The 19,499-nt window shown below is 43.1% G+C and overlaps 1 protein-coding gene across 1 annotated transcript in view; it reads right to left on the bottom strand.

Moving 5' to 3' along the window:
• The window catches only part of VWA3B (von Willebrand factor A domain containing 3B), a 210,169-nt gene that overhangs the window by 103,561 nt on the left and 87,109 nt on the right, over positions 1-19,499 (bottom strand). Inside the window, exons 9-11 of the mRNA XM_029231383.1 lie at positions 18,511-18,519; positions 10,344-10,531; positions 2,610-2,764 (exon numbers count right to left, since the gene is read on the bottom strand). Of these exons, the coding sequence (XP_029087216.1) occupies positions 2,610-2,764; positions 10,344-10,531; positions 18,511-18,519 (352 nt within the window). The remainder of the gene's footprint in view (positions 1-2,609; positions 2,765-10,343; positions 10,532-18,510; positions 18,520-19,499) is intronic.

Raw genomic sequence — 19,499 nt, forward strand, 5'->3', positions numbered from 1 at the left:
TATTATTATTTGAAGCTAGACTGTGATAAATTAAAGATGTATATTGTAAATGCTAAAGTAGTCACACCACAACAAAACAAAACAAAGAGGTAGAGTTAACAAGCCAACAGTGGGGATAAAATGGAATCGTAAAAAATATTCAAACCAAAGTAGGCAGAATAAGAGTAAAAAGGGAACAAAGAACAGGTGGAATGAATAGAAAACAAACAGCAAGATCTTAGGTTTAAATCCAACTAAATCAATAATCACCTTAAATATAAATGATCTTAACACTCCAATGAAAAGCAGAGATTGTCAGATTGGATTAAAAATAATATCCTTACATATTCTGTTGACAAGAAGCCTATTTCAATATAAGATACATATAGGTAAAGGTAAAAGGACAGAAAAAAGAAAAATCCTGCAGAAAATAACAAAAGAAAGCCAGAGTAGCTACATTGATGTTAGACAAAGCAGACTCCATAACAAAGAATATTACCAAAGATAAAAAGGGACATTTCATAACAATAAGGGAGTTGAGTCATCAAGAGGACCTAACAACACTAAATGTACATGTATTGGCTAATCGAGCTTCCAATTACATGAAGAAAAAATTTTAGAACTGAAAGAAAAATTGGACAAATACACAACTATTGTTGGAGATTCTAACACCCTTCTCTCAATAATTTATAGAACAATTAAGCAGAAAATCAGTAATAATATGGAAGATTTGAATAATACTATCAACCAACTTGAGCTGAGATATTTAAAGTATACTCCACCCAACAAAAGTGGTTTTTTCTTCATATTCTGGGCCACAAAACAGATCTCAACGGATTTCAAAGAACTGAAATCATACAGTATTTCTCTGTCCACAGTGAAATTAAAAGCTATAGGGAAAAATCCACAAATACTTGGGAAGTAACCCTTTGGTCAAAGAAGAAATCAAAGGGGAAATTAGAAAATGTTTTGAGATGAATGAAATGAAATACAACATATCAAAATTCGTGAGAAACAGCTAAAGCACTACTCAGAGGGAAATGTATAAAATTAAATGTTTATGTTAGAAAGGGAGGTCAAGATCAGTAATCTAAGTATCTATCTCAAAAAGCTCAAACCCAGAGTAAAGAGAAAGAAGGAAATAATAAAGATAAGAGTAGAAATCAATGGCATAGAAAGGAGAAAACCCTACAGAGAAACAAAACAAAACAACAACAACAACAGCAGTGAAACCAGAAGCCAGTTCTTTGAAAAGACTGAGAGAACGGATAACCTCCAGTCAGACTTAGAAAATAAAGATGATCAGCTCTATGTATATTTAAAGAAATTGAATGCAGCATTAAAAAAAAAACCTTCCCACAAAGAAAAACTCCAGGCCCAGATGGCTTCAATGGTGAATTCCATGAACATTTAAGGGGGAGATGATACTAATTCTCCATGAAGTCTTCCAGAAAATATAAGAGGAGAGAAACCTTCCCAGCAACCCTTGATACCTGGTGGGAGGAGAGGGACAAACAGACCCAGGAGATGCCAGGTGGGGTGTCTTCTAAGCAGCTTCCTTTTCCCCAGATTTGAAATCCAAACTAGTCTCCTAAGGGAGTCAATCCCAAAACCATAAGTACAGAAGACTCCAGAAGCAAGGATTACTTTTTCTGAGTGACCCATCATCAGCTGGGTTTTGAGAAACTGGGGCTCTGCAGAGTATATATGGGGGGAGACAGGTGTCTGCAGCTTGTGGTTTATAACAGAAAACATGGAAGGAGGGAAAACGCTCTGATTGCAAGTGACTACTACAGGCTGGGTACTAGCCTAAACTCATTAGACTTAGTATCTAATCTAATCCACAGAACACATTTGTAAATGGCATTATCATTCCTGCTTTATAAATGAGAAAGCTGATGTACACAGACACTGACTAACCTGCCCAGGGTCACAGAAAATAGCAGACTGGGGTTAGAATCCAGCTCTGCCTGACCTTAGGGCCCATGCACCTAAATGGACGTGGTCTTTCTATTCTAGAGCATCATCTAGAGCACCTCCCTTGGCATCAGCGAGATGAAAGCGTTGAGTTAGGTCACCCCATGGAGCTGATGTTGAGGTCACAGCCTAGTACACTAGACTCTTATGAGCATTAACATATTTTAAGGCCCAGCAGGGTTGAGAGGGATCACATGAAGTTATTTTTAGCAGATTTCTAATATGTATATATATATTATTCCATTGCATATAAATGTTTCACAACATTGTAACAGTTGCCTTGAAAGGTAATTTTCAAGAGTACAGAGGACAGGTGTCATACAGTCTGCTATACACCTGAGGCCCACAAAAAATGCAAGACATTAACAGAAGTGTTCCTTTGCCTCCTACAGTGATACACAATTAACATGATAACTACATCTTTGTTTGCTGTTTTTCAGAGTCTGCACTGGCATCAAGGCAGCTCAGAATCTGCATCCAAACATCCCCTTTGGTTATTAACAATGAGGCCAACAGCAAACCATCAGATGGCAACCTTGACGTAACAATGCTTATTGGCCATTTCTCTTGGTTGAGCTTTACCAAGAGCTCAAGCAGACTTGAATTTCAAGAGAGACTGGATCATGCAATGTACCCTCATGCAATACACCAACCTCCTCTGGATCCGGGCCAGGACTGCATGAATTCTCTCACTGTACCATGTGTACTTCTCCTTGGTAATGCAGACGTGGACCAAGCTCCCATCCTTCCAGGGAGCATGGACAAATCTGCTGCAGTATTTCGCATGCACTGTCTTCTTGTTGGTCTCCTAAGGAAAAGACATAGGACAGAAGCCACTCAGAAACCATTCAAAGAAGAAAAGTCCCCAGATGGCACCTCCACCTCTGCCTTATTTATACAGCTCCTAGCACTCACTCCCACCATAAAATCATTCAACAGTTGGTTCAACCAAACATATTACCGGGGCCTACTCCATATGGAGCCCTGCGCTGGATGTCGTGAATGACGGTCAGCAAGACATGGGCAATCCCATTTGTGCCCAGAGAAGCTAATGTTTCCAGCAGAGAGATGCTAAACACACACACAGGCACACACCTACATATACAAACACAGAGAAAGTAGCAATGTAGAACACTAGCACCCAGTACCTGGTCCTGGGTTGAGACAGTAATGATTGGGCAAGTTCTGGCAAAGAAGAAAGAGTTCACAATGGACTAGAGGGTCAGGGAGATCTAGAGGAGGTGGGACTTAAGACACCCCAAGCATCTTTCCACTGTTACTCCCAGCGCCAAATGAAGAAAAGTAGTAAAGAACCCCATGCCACATCTAGGGTCCTTCCTGGACATACGGAACTGGCCCAAGGACAAAGTTTTCCCACAAAGAGAGCTTTCCGAAGGACTGTCTCTATCACTCATCCAACCAGTTTATAAATGCATCAAGCACCACTCTGCCAGGCCCTGTTCTAGGCACCAGGAACACAATCCATAAAAGAAGACCAAAATCCCTGCCTTCATGGAGCTCACACGACAGGAAAAGAGCCAGATGATAAACCAATACTCATCTAGCAGGTCAGAGGATGACAAATGCTGTGGAGACAAATAAGGCAAGGAAGGAGAAGAGAGAATGCTGAGGGACAGGGGAGGGGAAGGGGCAAGTTAAAACCTAGAAGGGAAAGCCTCAAAGAGAAGATGAGGGCTTCCCTGGTGGCGCAGTGGTTGAGAGTCCGCCTGCCGATGCAGGGGACGCGGGATCGTGTCCCGGTCCGGGAAGATCTCACATGCCGCAGAGCGGCTAGGCCCGTGAGCCATGGCCGCTGAGCCTGCGCGTCTGGAGCCTGTGCTCCTCAACGGGAGAGGCCACGACAGTGAGAGGCCCGCATACTGCAAAAAAAAAAAAGAAAAAGAAAAGATGAAATATGACTGAAACCTGAGGGAACAAAGTGTGTGGCCCTTCGGAGGTCTGGGGGGAGTCTGAGGACACAGCAACGACAAAAGCCCTTAGGTAAGTGTTTGCCTAGCATGTCTGTAGACTTTTAGGAAGGGCAGTATAGCCGAAACATAGTGAGTGAGGGAAAGAGCAAGATGAAGCCAGAGAAACAGGAGGAGGAGGACCAGGGAACAGATGCTGTGAAGCTTGCTCACTGATGGAAATGATTCTGGCTTGTCCTCTGAATGAAAAAAGGAAACATCCCAGGGCCTTAACATAAGAAACGACACAATGTTTTTAAGTTGAGATACAACTGACATTTAACATTTTATTAGTTTTAGGTGTACAACATAATGATTTGATGTATGGATATACGGGGAAATGATCACCATGGTAAGTTTAGTTAACCTTCATCACCCCACAGTTACAATTTTTTTCATGTGATGAGAACTTTCCAGATCTATTCTCTTAGAAAAATGACACAATTTATACTTGTCTTACAATTTAAAAGTTTCATCTCTAAACAGTTTTCGGGGTATTTTAAAAATAAATTTATTTATTTACGGCTGCGTTGGGTCTTTGTTGCTGTGTGCAGGCTTTAGTTTCAGTGAATGGTGCATGGGCTTCTCATTGCGGTGGCTTGTCGCGAAGCCCGGGCTCTAGGTGCGCGGGCTTCAGTATTTGTGGCACGCGGCCTCAGTAGTTGTGGCTCGCAGGCTCTAGAATGCAGGCTCGGTAGTTGCGGCACATGGGCTTAGTTGCTCCGCGGCATGTGGGATCCTCCCGGACCAGGGCTCGAACCTGTGTCCCCTGTATTGGCAGGTGGATTCTTAACCACTGCGCCACCAGGGAAGCCCCCTTTTTTCATTTTAAAGGATAACTGTGGATACTCTGCTGAGAATAGACTGTAGATAGTCAAGGGCAGAGTCAGGAGATCAGTGAGGCGGCTTGGACCAGGGGTAGGAATGGTGAGAAGTGGCCAGATTCTGATTTACAGATATATTATGAAGGTAGAACTGACAGGATTTAATGAGAGGTCAGATGTGGGTATGAGATAAAAGAGGGGAGTCAGGAATGACTCCCAGGTTTCTGGCCCAGAACTAAAAAAGTGGAGTGGCAATAAATTGATGGGAGGAAGATTATGGGAGAGCAGCCTTGAAGGGAACGATGGGGATTCAGTGCCTGATGTGTTAGGTTCCAGATGCCTATTAGACATCCCAGTAACATGGCAAGTAGTCCAGCAAAGGCCAGGGAAGGACTCAGAGCTGGAGATTTAAAGTTGGAAGTCACCAGCACGCACACAGTATTAAAAGCCACGGGGCCAGATGCGGTCATCCAGAGAATGAGAGCAGATAGAGAAGAGGTCCAGGGGCTGCGCCTTGAGGCCCTTCAGCAGATAGAGATTGGGAAAATGAGAACGAAATGACAAGGAAGACTGAGAAAGATTAGCCAGGATGAACTGGGGGATGGGGATTGACATTTATACACAATTGATACTATGTATAAAATAGATAACTAATGAGAACCGGCTGTATAGCACAGGAAACTCTACTCAGTGCTCTGGGGTGACCTAAACGAGAAGGAAATCCAAAAAAGAGGGGATATATGTATACATATAGCTGATTCACTTTGCTGTACAGTAGGAACTAACACAACATTGTAAAACAACAATACTCCAATAAAAAGTTTTTTAAAAAATCAAATGTTTCATAAAATTCTCTGATTTAAAAAAAAAAAAAAAAAAGGTTAGCCAGTGAGCTAGGCAGAAAAACAAGACAGTGTATTTTCTGCAAGCAAAAGAATTTCATGGAAGTAACCAACAATAGCAACTGGTGATAACAGGTCAAGTAAGAAAGAGACTGAGAATTAACCTCTGAATTTAGCAATTCAGGGATCCTCGGAAAGAGTGAGACCTTTGCCTCATTGGAGTATATTCAAGAGAGCACGGGAGAACTATGGGATTAGAGAAAAAGAATTTACAAAACTATTGAGACATTGGGTTCCAAAAATGAACAGAGGAATAAGGCGAAAGAGGCAGAGCCAGAGACGAAGACGGGGGTCAAAGAACTGTATTTTTAAGATGGGAGAAGTACCGCCATGTTTTTTATGCTGACAGGAAAGATCTAGAAATGAGGACAATATTAATGACAGACTAGAAAGGGGGAGAATGGAGGATGAAAGAGAGGATAGGGGTCAGTGCACAGGTGGAAGGGTTGGTTGGTGAGGACAATTCAGCCATCCTAGAAGAAACAGGGGTAGAGCGCACAGGTGCAGATGCCCGGGGATTTGTAACGTGGAGGCAAATGTTCACGGATGTTCACTTCAGTGTTCAGTGAACTGCGAAGCAAGGTCTCCTGCTAAGAGCGGGTGGGGAGGAGGAGGTGTTGGAGGTGTGAGGAGAGAGGAGGCAGGCATCTCAGAGAACAGGAGTCAGAGTGGATTGTAAACCCGAGCAGGGTGCGGGGCAGTGGCACAAAAGATCTGCCTGAAATCAGACGTCAGGAATTTAAAGTGAAACCAGGTGGCTGTGTGTTTTTCTCCAGTTTCCTTCATCAGAGTCAATTGCGTGAGTATAAGGCAGAAAGCTGGGTTTAACAAAGGTTGGGGTTTTGCCAGATGAGTGCAAGAATGTAAGGCATGGGGAGTAGCTGAGGATTATGAGAGGGACAAAGGATAGAGGACAGAGAAAAGGTCACAGAAACAACCAGCTGTATATCCCCATGGGGCTGAAAGACTGGAATTAGTGTAGTAGAGGAAATGACCTAAAAAGAGTGGGAATTGATTATGTGGGTTATGATTACACAGTTATTTGCCATGACGAGGTCAAGGGTATGCCATGGCAGGATGGAAGAGAAGGAATGGAGGAGAAAGTCATTGAAAGTCACTGAACAGGTCAGAGAAATGAAAGGTCTGGGTATGGGAAGGGTCATCCACAAAAAACTGACATCACTAACGATTGAAACAGCTGGAGCCAGTGACAGCAAGCCAGAAGCTATAATCTTCAAGGATGGATGGGGGTGACCTGAGGCTCAGTGGGTGTCAGATACAGAAGGTACCTTGGGTGGTACATTCTGATGACCTGGGAGGAGGGAGGGAGAATGATCAAGAAAACAGCAAAGAGGAACAAGGAGGTCACCACCCACCTCTGTGCCCACAGACCCAGGGAGAATGGGAGAGAAACTAGGGTCCTTGAGCAAGAACCCAGACAAGCAGGTGAAGGGAACATTTCAGAGTATGTGAGGCTACGGAGGGTCTGCAGATGACTTCCAGTTCCAGAGGGCACAGTGGAGGGGTTTTAGGAGTCAGTGGGGGATGGAAGAGGCTCACAGAAGGGATGCCAGAGCCACACAGGGATGAGAATCCAGGGGTCCAGGGGTGACTGATGTAGGCAGGATTGAAGCACATAATGGGATCAGTCCTGATGTTCTCAAGGCAGGCAGGAAGGCGAACCATATCTCCACCGCAGTGCAAAGATGGAAGGAGAAACACATCCTCTCTCTCAGTCTCACCATGTGCTCCCTACACTGAATCCCATCACGTGGCATTTCCCAACTGTGTCCTGTGCATTTCCAAATGGAAACACACCAGACCAGAAGTTACGAGAACACAGGTGTCCGGCACCAGAGTGTCCAAATGGGAAAAGCACAGTGTTGAGAGCCCAACAGATGTGAATTCAAACCCTGCCTCTACCTGCCACGAGATCTCAGCTGAGTTGTCTAACCCCTTGGAGGCCCTGGGACTTCATTTTCTCATGTGTGATACAAGAGCACAAATATTCGCCTTGCATATAAAGTGGGTAGGCATTCCATAAATGCTCCTTTCTGACTCACTATGTTTGTAATAAAGAAAACAAGGAAGGCAACATCTAGTGGGCATCTCCTAAGTGCCAGGCATTGTGCTTATACATGCAATTTTCAAATTTAGACTTTACACCACCCATTTTACAGATGTGGAGAGTGAGAGTCAAACAGGTTAAATTATTTGCTCAACATCTCATATTTAGTAACTGGTAGAAGCAGTATTTACACCCAAGTCTTCTCATTCAACTCCGGTGTACTTTCCACTATACCACACTGCCTGGTACATAGTGAAGGCTCAATAAATATTTGTTGGAGGAATAAGTGATGAGACTAGAGTAGGTTTCTGAACATCAGGGCTGGCTTTGTGCTCAAGCAACATAAGTGGCCATGAATGCAACGTGACTTCAAGGGGTGCCCCAAGACATCAAGTTACTAGACTTTGCCTGCAAATTCCCTAATTAGAAATGCATTTTTGTCTCCTCTCCTCCCCTGCTCATCCATCTTAGAAATGCTACACAAGGCATTTTTCGTCGTTTCTTTCTCAGTGTCTCAATTTCCCGGATCCATACCTACAAAGCAGTTTTTATAGTTAAAAGTCTAGGGGGTCCTTCCCAGTGGGAGTCTGGGGGAACCCTAAAGAATCAACCTATTTCACAGCTTCAGTTTCTTTCTACCTTATACACACATCACAGTTTTAGGTATAAATCCAGTTTCAGATACGTATACCAAATACTAAAAATAAAATTGTCGGGCTCCCCTGGTGGCGCAGTGGTTGAGAGTCCGCCTGCCGATGCAGGGGACACGGGTTCGTGCCCTGGTCCGGGAAGATCCCACATGCTGTGGAGTGGCTGGGCCCGTGAGCCATGGCCGCTGAGCCTGCGCGTCTGGAGCCTGTGCTCCGCAACGGGAGAGGCCACAGCAGTGAGAGGCCCGTGTACCACAAAAAAAAAAAATAAATAAATAATAAAATTGCCCCTTTTTCATTGGTGAACGAGGGCAGCTATACTGTACACTTCTCAACTTTTACTATACTATAATTTGTTAGTGTCAGAAGTTTGAGGTAAAATTCCCCATTTATAAAGCCAAATTCTTCAAACCATCCCTATAAAATTTCATTTAAATTTGTCAAGAAAGCAAAGGAAAAAATCAGTATTAGAGAAGACCTGTGCATACCACACTGTTGGGAGCCTGCAGTAAGCTATGTTCAAATTGACACGAATTCATATTTTAAAATATTCAGGGCCTAATGTATTTTAAAAATGAAAATTTAATTAGGTATGATTTCCTGAACTAATAACATTACTGAATAAGGTCTACAAAAGCAGAAAACGGTACTGAGGGAGGAAACCCACAAATGAGATTTCCCTGCAATGTAGCAATTACTCTGGATCCCAATATGTAAGCCAGGAAACAAGTCTTGCATCGATTCTGCATTTTTTCTCATTCAATTTTGATATTCTCCTCCTTGCAGTTCATTGTAAACGGCAATCAGAGGGCAAAAACACAACGTCATGTGGCTAATGTGGCCCCAAAGGAAAACAGCGCTTCCTCGGGTGGACGTGTGGAACCAGTGGCCATGCAGCCTAAGAGGGAGTGTCAAAGAGACTGGGGTTTCACCTCTGTAGGATTGAGAGACTTTGCAGTGATGATCTTGACACTGAATCAGAGCCTTAGAGAATACATAAAGGGACACTGCATTTGGGAAGGACCTTGATTTCCTCTCCAAGTAGTCTCTGCTGGGCTGCTGTAACGGACATGTCTGCTCTGTGGCTTGCATTTTGGCTCTCATTTCAGTGTGTACCTGGGTTTTCACTACCTTCTAAAAGAGATTTCCCTCAGTTTGACAAATTTACAATATTCATTTTACCCTGATTTTCTGTTTCATATGGAGACACTTTTTAGTCTTTCTATAATTCCAAACTTCGGACAGTCTTCTGGGTCCTGTGCTACACACCAGTGTTTCTCAAAGTGTGGCTCCCAGATCAGCAGCTTCAGCATCATCTGGGGATTGTTATAAAGGCACTTTCCTGGGCCCGGCCTCAAACCCAGCGACTCATGCACACTAAAGGTTAGGAGCCACTACTACAGATCATTATCCTTCCACTACGAGCCAGAGTCAGGCATTTTGAGAAGCTGTATTCCTTTCAGACCCATTGTCACAATGGAACTACACCTTTCAAAAGTTTACAGTATAGACCCTTACCACGCTATAACCTCTTAGAGAATATAATTTTATGTTTACTGGAAATCCAGTAAATGCTGGCCGGTAGCCACTTGAATAATGTAGCTCCAATATAGTGACGGTCCAAGAGGACCGTAGAAATGCCTGCTTTGGGGCATATTCACCAGCAGTTTCTCTCTTCCATTCAATACAGGGAAACAAAGGGCTTCTTTTTTGACACAATGCCTGAATTTCTATAAGCACAGCTCCTGGCTTATGTATAATTATTGTCTAATTCACTTATATCTAGAAGCCTTTCTCAGACTTGAGCTCCACTCCCACAAGTAGCATTCAGAAAAGTGTAAGGCAGGGAACAGAGGAGCATCCTTCTTCAAAGGCAGCATGAATGCTGCCTTTCAACCTTGGTCCTGCCCTGGGTCCAGCCCTGGTCCTAGATGCCCCTCCCAGGGCATCCCCGTCTAGGCGTTCACTTCACTTACCGCACTGGTCTGCACCGACTCGTTCTCTGGTTTGGCTTTTATATCAACAACTCCATCAGCATGGCGGAAGGAGCAGTCAGCAATGACATCATAAAATGACAGCTTCTGGGATTTCAAACCATATTTCTGTAGCCACTTCTCAGAGTCCCAGGTGTCCTCTGGATTCGACTCATTTTCGGCAGAGGTTGCTCCTAATTGTAGTTTTGGAATCACAATTCATCAGCCGTTCATATGACACAAGACTCGCATACGTCATCCTCAACTTAATATTTCAAAGAAACATGTTCTTTGTTAGCTCACATTCTTTTCAGGAAGCATGCTTTCCAAAGCAGGACTGGCAGAGAACTGGTTCACAAGACTGGAAGGCAGGAATCTGCTACTTTTCATTTCACTTCCTCTGCTACCTAAGTTGACTGGACCCATGCAGAGGGGTAGGTGGCTGATAGGCAAGGCAGGAGGGCATTAACCGTAGGGTCAGAAGCTCTGGGTTCAAGTCCTGGCCCCGTTACTTACTAGCTTGGGCAAGTTGCTCAAACTTGGGTGAGTCACCCCATTTAACCTCTCTGAGCTTGTGGAATTCTTCACCTGCAGATAGCATCTACTTGGCCTTCCTAAGGGTGTCGGAGTGATTCAATATGAAAAGTTATGTGAAAGTGCGTGGTAACGAGTGGGGCGAGGAATCAGGGACAGGAGCTCCCCTGTTAACTTGGTGTATTTATCCTGATTCAGAGCCTGGCTCTCAACTCTGCAGGCTCAAGAACCTCACGTCAGCTCAGGCGCCTGGAGCTGTATCTATGCCTCACTTTAGGCTCACGTGATCAATTACAGCAAGAAGGCCAATCGCCCAAATATCCCTAACCTTAGGCGCATTCCCTTGGTGTTTTCCAAATCTTATCTGTACTCTCTAAGGGGGAGGACGTGTTATGTTACCTGCCAGCTTATCATACAAACAGCAAAGTATCTATCCATGTGGCTCAAAACCCCTATGGCCACCTAAGGGAGAGTGGGGTATCTGAGGGTGGGCACAGAGGAGGCATGGTGTCTGGAGCTGGCCCGTGAGAGCTGACTGTGCCCCTTTCCTTCCCGACTCCAGGCTCAGTGGTAGCGCGTGGTGAAACTGACCGTGCCTGCCGGGAGCATATACAGAATCTGAAAATCAGCAGATGTTACAAATGAGGGCTTTCTTATTCCAGAGAGTGGTTGATAACATTTGTCTGCATGATGCCCCTGCAAGGAAGGCAGAAAGGAGCCTGAGCTCTTAGCCCCAGTGGGACCAGTAGAGCCTCAGGAGAACCGGGAGAAGGTGCTGTGCAGAGAGGTGGTTTTTAAAACGGGTACGACCACGTATTAGGTCCGCCAGTCCTACAGAGTTTATTTTCACTTGGATCAGTGGTTCTCAACCCTGCACACTGGAACCCTCTGAGGAGTTTTAAAATATACTGATGCCTGGGTCCCATGCATTAGATTCTGTTTTAACTGACCTGGACGTTGAGATTTTTCAAAGTTCCCTAGGTGATTATACTGTGCAGTCAAGCACTAGGGTAAGATGAAGAAAGCTTTCTAAATTATGATTCGGTGATCCCTCCATTTATGCTTCTATCAGACAGATTCAAGTTAAATTATACTTTTAATGGGAAACAAAAATACTACCCATAGTTATCCATTACTATATTTAAGGGGATATATAATTAGAATAATATTTGAAGAAATAAAACACTTGAGAGCCAATTATTTCTCAATAACACATAAAGGATCTGTCCGTTAATGTTACATATGTCCTCAAATTTTAATAGAACAGCTTTTAAATAACGCACTCTGAAACCTACTGGAGCTGGAACTTCTCAAAGAAGCTTGATTTTGGCTTTTGAACTTTAAACCAATCTGGCATCAAAAGCCCCTCTGGACACCATCCCCGATGTCAGCAGTTGGTTTCTACATGATTCACAAAGTGTCTTTTCAATCTGCACAGGGGACTGAAATCAGAGGTTTCCCAGAGCTTCTGATCCCAAGGTTCTCCTGCAAGTTCTCCTGCATCGCAGGGAAAAAGCAAAAGGAAATTGGAGGCATTTTCGTCAGTGGGGTCAGCCTCCTTGCAGAAACCCTTTGGGTGACCATTTTTCCTCAATTATTGTTGATTACATTCTAAGCCTTTGTCTCCTCTTTACTCCTACTTTATTCTCCTCCCTCCTTTATGATCAATAGGTGTAGTAGGAAATAAACTTTTCATTCAATTATTTCCATAGCAACACACACACCTATCACATGCTTTGCTCTGTTTTGGGTTGCTTTCTTTTGAAAAGACAAGAGCCTTTTATCAATTATAAATTCAAGCCAATCATAAAAGAATTTCCTAAAAACACATCAAACAAATTCTAAGAAGGGATTTTTAAAGAGCCAGAGACTAATTTTTGACTGTAGCTTCACCCAGGACCAGGCAGTGCAGTCACCCTGAGGGTATGATTCAGGCTCCCAATTACCCTCTGAAAAGGGGTTGGAGGAAGACCCCAAAGCAACTTGAACTTCATAAAGGGAAGAAGGGGCAGCCAAGCATACAAAACCAAAGAGCATAGGCGCCCCAAAGCTGAAGAAAGGAGAGAAAGGGTGAAATCTCTTCACTTTCAGTGCTAATGACACCACCCCCATCTGAGCCTCATTTTCCCAGGGAGAGGAGAGGAGTGGCGAGGGAGTCATCCATTCATTACAAGTCACTCACTAAGGGGTCCTTCCCATTGCCCTGCAGTTGTCTTAATTAAATGTGCTACATAAATTCTCACCTATGGAGCCAAGGATAATACCTTCATGTATGATAGAGATGTGACCTCACAGTGCATCCTAGATTCTCTCTAATCCATGGGCAGATCACATCCATGTCACAGGATAACTTACCTGCCACCCGGCCCCTGTCCTACTTATCAATCTCAGAACATTTTTCAAGGAGTAAGACCTACCGGCCAGTGCTTTCAAAACATCACAGCTACAGCCAGGGCCACAGCAAAGAGACAAACTGGACACAGTTCATCAGTGCCCACTCTTCCTCTAGAGGCTCACAGCCATCAAGGACTTAGAGTCACCATAACTACCCTCCCCTTGGCGATGGTTAATCTTATGTGTCAACTTAGCCGAGCCACACTACCCAGATATCTGACAAACATTATTCTAGATGTTTCTATGAAGGTATTTTAAAAGTGAGATTAATATTTAAATTAGCAGACTTTGAGTAAAGCAGATAATCCTCCATAGTGTGAGTGGGCATCTCCATTCAGTTGAAGCCTTAGTAGAAGACAGACTGACGTCCCCTGAGGAAGAGGGAATTCTGCTTTTAGACCCAAACTGCAATACCAGCTCTTCCCTGGGTCTCCAGCCTGCTGGCCTGCCCTGCAGATTTTGGACATGCTGGCTTCCACAGGCATGTGAGCTAATTCCTTAAATCTCTCTCTCTATACACACATGTATACATACACATACACACACACACACACACACACACTTAAATATACACATATCCTATTGGTTTTGTGTCTCTGAAGAACCATGACTAAGAGGCCCATCCTCCTCCACTGAAAGTTACTTGTCCAGAACCTCATTCCTGCCATGGTCCATGTGCCTTTCAAGGGAACAGTCAGCTAATGACTAAACTACAGCTCTAGATCTGGAACCAACCTCACAGAGCATCAAGTTCAATGTTTCCCACAGTGTGTTCCACAGACTCTACTTCTACTGCATGTCAGCGGCTATTACTCAGAAAGAGGGTTCCTTAGCAAAACGTTTGGAGAGCTTGAAAATAAACAGTTTCAAGGGGTTTTTCAACGAAGGACTTGTCAAAGCCTTTGTTGTAGGAATCAGCAGTGGGTCTCACCATGAGCAGAGGCATGAATAGTATTTCCTAAAGGCATTTAGTCTAGGCCCTTTCTCCACAGAACATTTTGTAGGGCTTTTATTTGATAGGTCACAGCTTGGTACACACTGTCCAACATCCCTGTTATCACAAGTGTCATGAGACAGTAAACCAACCCTTGGCTACCATGTGGAAAGTGGCACGTGGGAAGTGGCACAGGAAAAGTGGCACATCATGTGGGAAGTGGCACTGTGAAACAGTTACAAAGAAGCTGGAAGTGGTGTCCAACAGCAAGCAAGCAAGTGAGAGAGAAGGAAAGAGAGAGGAAGGAAGCAAGGAAGGGAGGGAGGGAGGGAGGGGAGGGAGGGAAGGAGGGAAGGAAGGAAGGAAGGAGGGAAACAGAAGAGAAGAGAAGGAAAGAGAAAGAGGGAGGGAGGAAGAATTGAGGACAGCTGGGAAGGGAGAGAGAGGAAGGAGAAAGGGGGCAGCTGCAGGGAAAGAAATCCGGACACTCCTGCTGGTGAGATGGGTGAGATTTCAACAGGCTCAGCAGGCAGCAGCTGGCAGGACTGAGGGTTCTCTGAAGGTGGGATGATGAGGCCCACCTGGGTCGGGAGCCCAAGAGACAGGTGTTGACAGCGTGGCTCAGGAGAGTAGACTGTCTCCGGGCAGTTACACACTTTGTGCACTGCACTTGCTGACTGACTGATATCTTCTGTTCATCGACACTTGTTAAAGCACCGAGGGCTGAGCTTGTTTGCCTGGCACTGGGAGGGGAGCCAAGCCAGGGGGAGGAGGAGATGGAAGGGCAGAGAAAGGTACCCACTGATATTCTGCACAACTGATTCACCTGGCACATTGGGGTAAAGGTTCTCTGGAGTGCCCCAGGGGGTGCACACACGAGGGCAGGGGTACAAGGAGATGCAGTGATGTGCCTGAAGCCACATCTCTAGTATATGCCTGAGTCCAAACTGGCAGCTACAGAGTCTGCCCCGAGCGGACTGTTGAATAATCTTGGGAATGATGATTAACGTGTGCAACCATTACGTTCACGGGAGACCGGGAAAGAATCTTGATGAATCCTAGGCCCTTTCTCCCCTGAAAATGATTTTTACTTCCTACTTGTAATGCTTGTAAAAATCAAAGTAGAATCTGTTGAAAAGAAGGGTTCCATGGTTTATGCAACTTCAATAAACCAGCAAAAAAACGATCCCAACCCTGAGTTCTCTAACTCCTATAATCTTCAGGGGGTGTAAGCAGGAGGGGAAGGAAGTTAAATGAACAAAGAGGCAAAAAAGAAGCAGATGTAAAAATAAAGAACATAAAGCACGGATAATGGATAGGATGTGGGAGAGGAGCTAATGCCTCTCAAAGATACCGTTCTGTTTTCTAATTTCTTTCCTTCTGCCTCGTGATTCTGAAAGAAGGAAGCTTAAAAAAAATTACAAGTAGGCTGTGGATGAGGCAGCTGCAGGAAGAATGTTTACTTTCTGATGATACCTGCAACTAGACACTGAGAGATAAGGAGCAATAGCTCATGACAAACCTGCATGAAGGCTAAGAAGAACCCACCAGTAGAGCACAGGCTCCAAGAGAAGAATTTCGAAAGCCACACATTTCATGTGTCTATGTCTAAAATGACATTGAAAATAGTTGAGAATCAGTGACATAGGCCACAAATTATACCAGAGGCAACTATTTCTTTAAAAGATAGCATGACACGGCAAGAGAAACACAGACCAATTCAAGATGTTTGGTATAAAGTGGAAAAATCAAGATTAAGAAATGAGAAAAGGATTAATGGAGTTTGGGGATTTAAGGTTAAGAACCTGAAATTCTTGCGGTAGTGAGAACGGCAACTCTTAGAGTGGGAATGCTAGAATTAAACCAAGCCAGAGATCTGAATCTGCTTCCCTTGGGAAATTAAAATATTTGCCACTTTTTTGATCTTGCATCAACAGAGAACATGTTTTGTATTATTTTCATCCTTTTAAATTTATTGAGACTTATTTTATGGTCCAACATATGTTGTCTTCTGGAGAATAATCTGGGTGCATTTGAGAAGAATATGTATTATACTGCCGCTGCGTGGAACAGATATCTATAGATAACTATTAAGTCTGGTTGATTTATTGTGTTGTTAAAGTTTTCTATTGATCTTCTGCCTGGTTATTCCATTCATTTTTTTTTTTTTTTTTTTTTTTTGCCACCTTGCGGCATGTGGGATCTTAGTTCCCTGACCAGGGATCTAACCCGTGCCCCCTGCAATGGAAGCATGGAGCCTTAACCATTGGACCACCGGGGAAGTCCCTCCATCATTATTGAAAGTAGGATACTGAAGTCTTCAACTATTATTGTTGAACTATTTCTCCTTTCAATTTGCCGGTTTTTGCTTAAAGATCTGCTGTTAGGTGTATATATGTTTACAATTATAATACCTTCTTGTTAACTTGACCCTTTTATTATCATCAGATATCTCTTTGTAAAAATTTTTTGTTTTATAATCTATTTTGTCCAAAATTAGCATAGCTACTCCAGCTCTTTGATTGTTACTATTTGTATGTCTTTTTCCATCCTTGACTTTCATCCCATTTGCATCTTTCAATCTAAAGTGTGTATTTTGTAGACAGCATACGGTTGGAACATTTTTTTTTTAATCCATGTGTTTATCTCTGCTGTTTAACTGAAGTGTATAATTCATTTTTATGTAATATAGTAAATGATATGGTAGGATTCACATCTGCCATTTTGCTATTTATTTTCTATATGTCTTAAATCTTTTTTGTTCCTCTATTCTTCTATTACTGCCTTTTGTGTCCAAAAAGATATTTTCTAGTATACCATTTTAATTCCCTTGGCATTTCTTTTACTAAATTTTTTGGGTTATATTTTTAGTGGCTGCCCTCAGGACTACACTTAATATCTTAACTTACCACAATCTAGTTCAGATAAATGGCAAATTAATCTCAATAGGTACACAAAAGCTTTACACCTATATAGCTCCATTCTCTCCCCACTCCTTGTGCTGTTATTCTCATATAAGTTATATCTTTATACATTATGTGCCCATCAACACATATTTATAATTATTGCTATGTGCAGTTGTCTTTTAAATCAAATAGGAGAATAAGTTCAAACAAAAGCTACATTTATACTGTCTTTTATATTTACCCATGTAGTTATCTTTTTTTTTTTTTTTTTTGCAGTAATGCGGGCCTCTCACTGTTGTGGCTTCTCCCGTTGCGGAGCACAGGCTCCGGACATGCGGGCTCAGCGGCCATGGCTCACGGGCCCAGCCGCTCCGTGGCATGTGGGATCTTCCCGGACCAGGGCACGAACCCGCGTCCCCTGCATCGGCAGGCGGACTCTCAACCACTGCACCACCAGGGAAGCCCCCCATGTAGTTATCTTTATAATGTGGATTCAAGTTACTCTCTAATACCCTTTCATTTCATCCTTAAAGACTTTCTTTATTATCTTTTATAAGGCAAGTTTTCTAGCAATGAAATCTCTCAGTTTTTGTTTATATTGAATGTGTTAATCTTTCCTCCTTTTGATGGATAATTTTCCCAGATATAGTATTCTTCATTGACAGACTTTTTCTTTCACCACTTTGAATATTTCATCCCACTGCCTCTGGCCTCTATGGTGTCTGATGAGAAATCAGTTGTTAATTGTACTGAGGATCACTTGCATGTGATGAGTCACTTGTCTCTTGATGCTTTCAGGAGTCACTTTTAGGGCCTGGTGCTTTCTGTTGTGGACAGTTGTTTATTACTGATTCAATTTCTTTAACAGATATAGGCCTATTAAGATTGTTTGTCTCTTCTTGTGGGAGATTTGACAGATTGTGCCTTTCAAGGAATTGGTCCATTTCATCCAGGTTATCAATTTTGTAGGCACAGAGCTGTTCATAATATTCCCTTACTATCCTCTTAACATGGGATCCCTAGTGATGTTTCCTCTTTCATCGCTGATATTTGTAATCTGTGTGCTTTCTCTTTCGTTCTTAGCTAGCCTGACTAGAAGTTTATTGATTTTATGGATCTTTTCAAAGAACCAGAGCCAGCTTTTGATTCTGTTGATTTTCTTTACAGATTTTGTTTTCAACGTCATTAATATCTGCTCCAGTTTTTATCATTTTTTTCTTCTGTGTACTTTGCATTTAATTTGCTCCTCTTTTTCTAGTTTCCTAAGGTGGAAGCTTATTGACTTTGGATCTGTCTTCTCTTTTAATTTAATTGCATTCAATGCTATAAATTTCCCTCTAAGCACTGCTTTTGCTGCATCCCACAAATCTTAATACGTGGAATTTTTATTTTCATTTAACACAGTCACTTTCTAACATGATTCTAGCTTTGACATTTCATCATATCTTGTATTACATTCCAATAACCTTCCTGAATTAAATGCACCACATCTACAGAATCCTAATGAAATAATTCTTCTTCCACATTTTGGGGGGATTTTTTCAGTGAGAGCCTTAACACTGATTTGTGGAAGCATTACATGCTACTCTTATGCAGATGTTTTTATGTTTGTGTTTTTTGTCTAGAAAATACAGAGCTCACTACACATGAGAAAACGTATGCTTGAGTTCAACAAAATACTGGCCCTTTCTAGCACTCTCACTTAATGCTTATTAATCAGCTTCGTCAATACTCATCTAGGAGCTTAGCTTTGACACCTATATCTTCTTTAACCCAAGTCCTGCCAGGTTCAATATTTGAATTCTCCCTCAGATCTGCCCACTTAGCATCATCTTCACATACTATCACCCTAGTCCAATATTCTTTCATTTCTTGTCTATACTAACATCCTAACTCTCTTCCCTCATCCTCACTTGGTCCCTCCCCTCCAATCTTTTCCCACACAATAGTCAAAGTGGTTTTTTTCTAAATACAAATCTGATCTTATCATTCCCTTGCTTAAAAGCTTCCACTGGGTTCCCACAGGTCTGAAATTAAGAACTGACTTCTCGGGCTTCCCTGGTGGCACAGTGGTTGAGCGTCCACCTGCCAATGCAGGGGACACGGGTTCGTGCCCCGGTCTGGGAAGATCCCACATGACACGGAGCGGCTGCGCCCGTGAGCCATGGCTGCTGAGCCTGCGCGTCCGGAGCCTGTGCTCCACAACGGGAGAGGCCACAACAGTGAGAGGCCCGGGTACCGCAAAAAAAAAAAAAAAAAAAAAGAACTGACTTCTCATGCCATGGACTCCAGACCCAGCATGGTCTGGTCCTTAGGTACTGTTCCAGACTCATCACAGGCCAATTGCTAACTTGAATTCTGAGCTCTGGCCACACTCATCTTTTCCAGCTC

Source organism: Monodon monoceros, unplaced genomic scaffold (assembly GCF_005190385.1).
Source record: "Monodon monoceros isolate NGI ecotype Baffin Bay Population unplaced genomic scaffold, NGI_Narwhal_1 Super_Scaffold_19, whole genome shotgun sequence".
NCBI lineage: Eukaryota > Metazoa > Chordata > Mammalia > Artiodactyla > Monodontidae > Monodon > Monodon monoceros.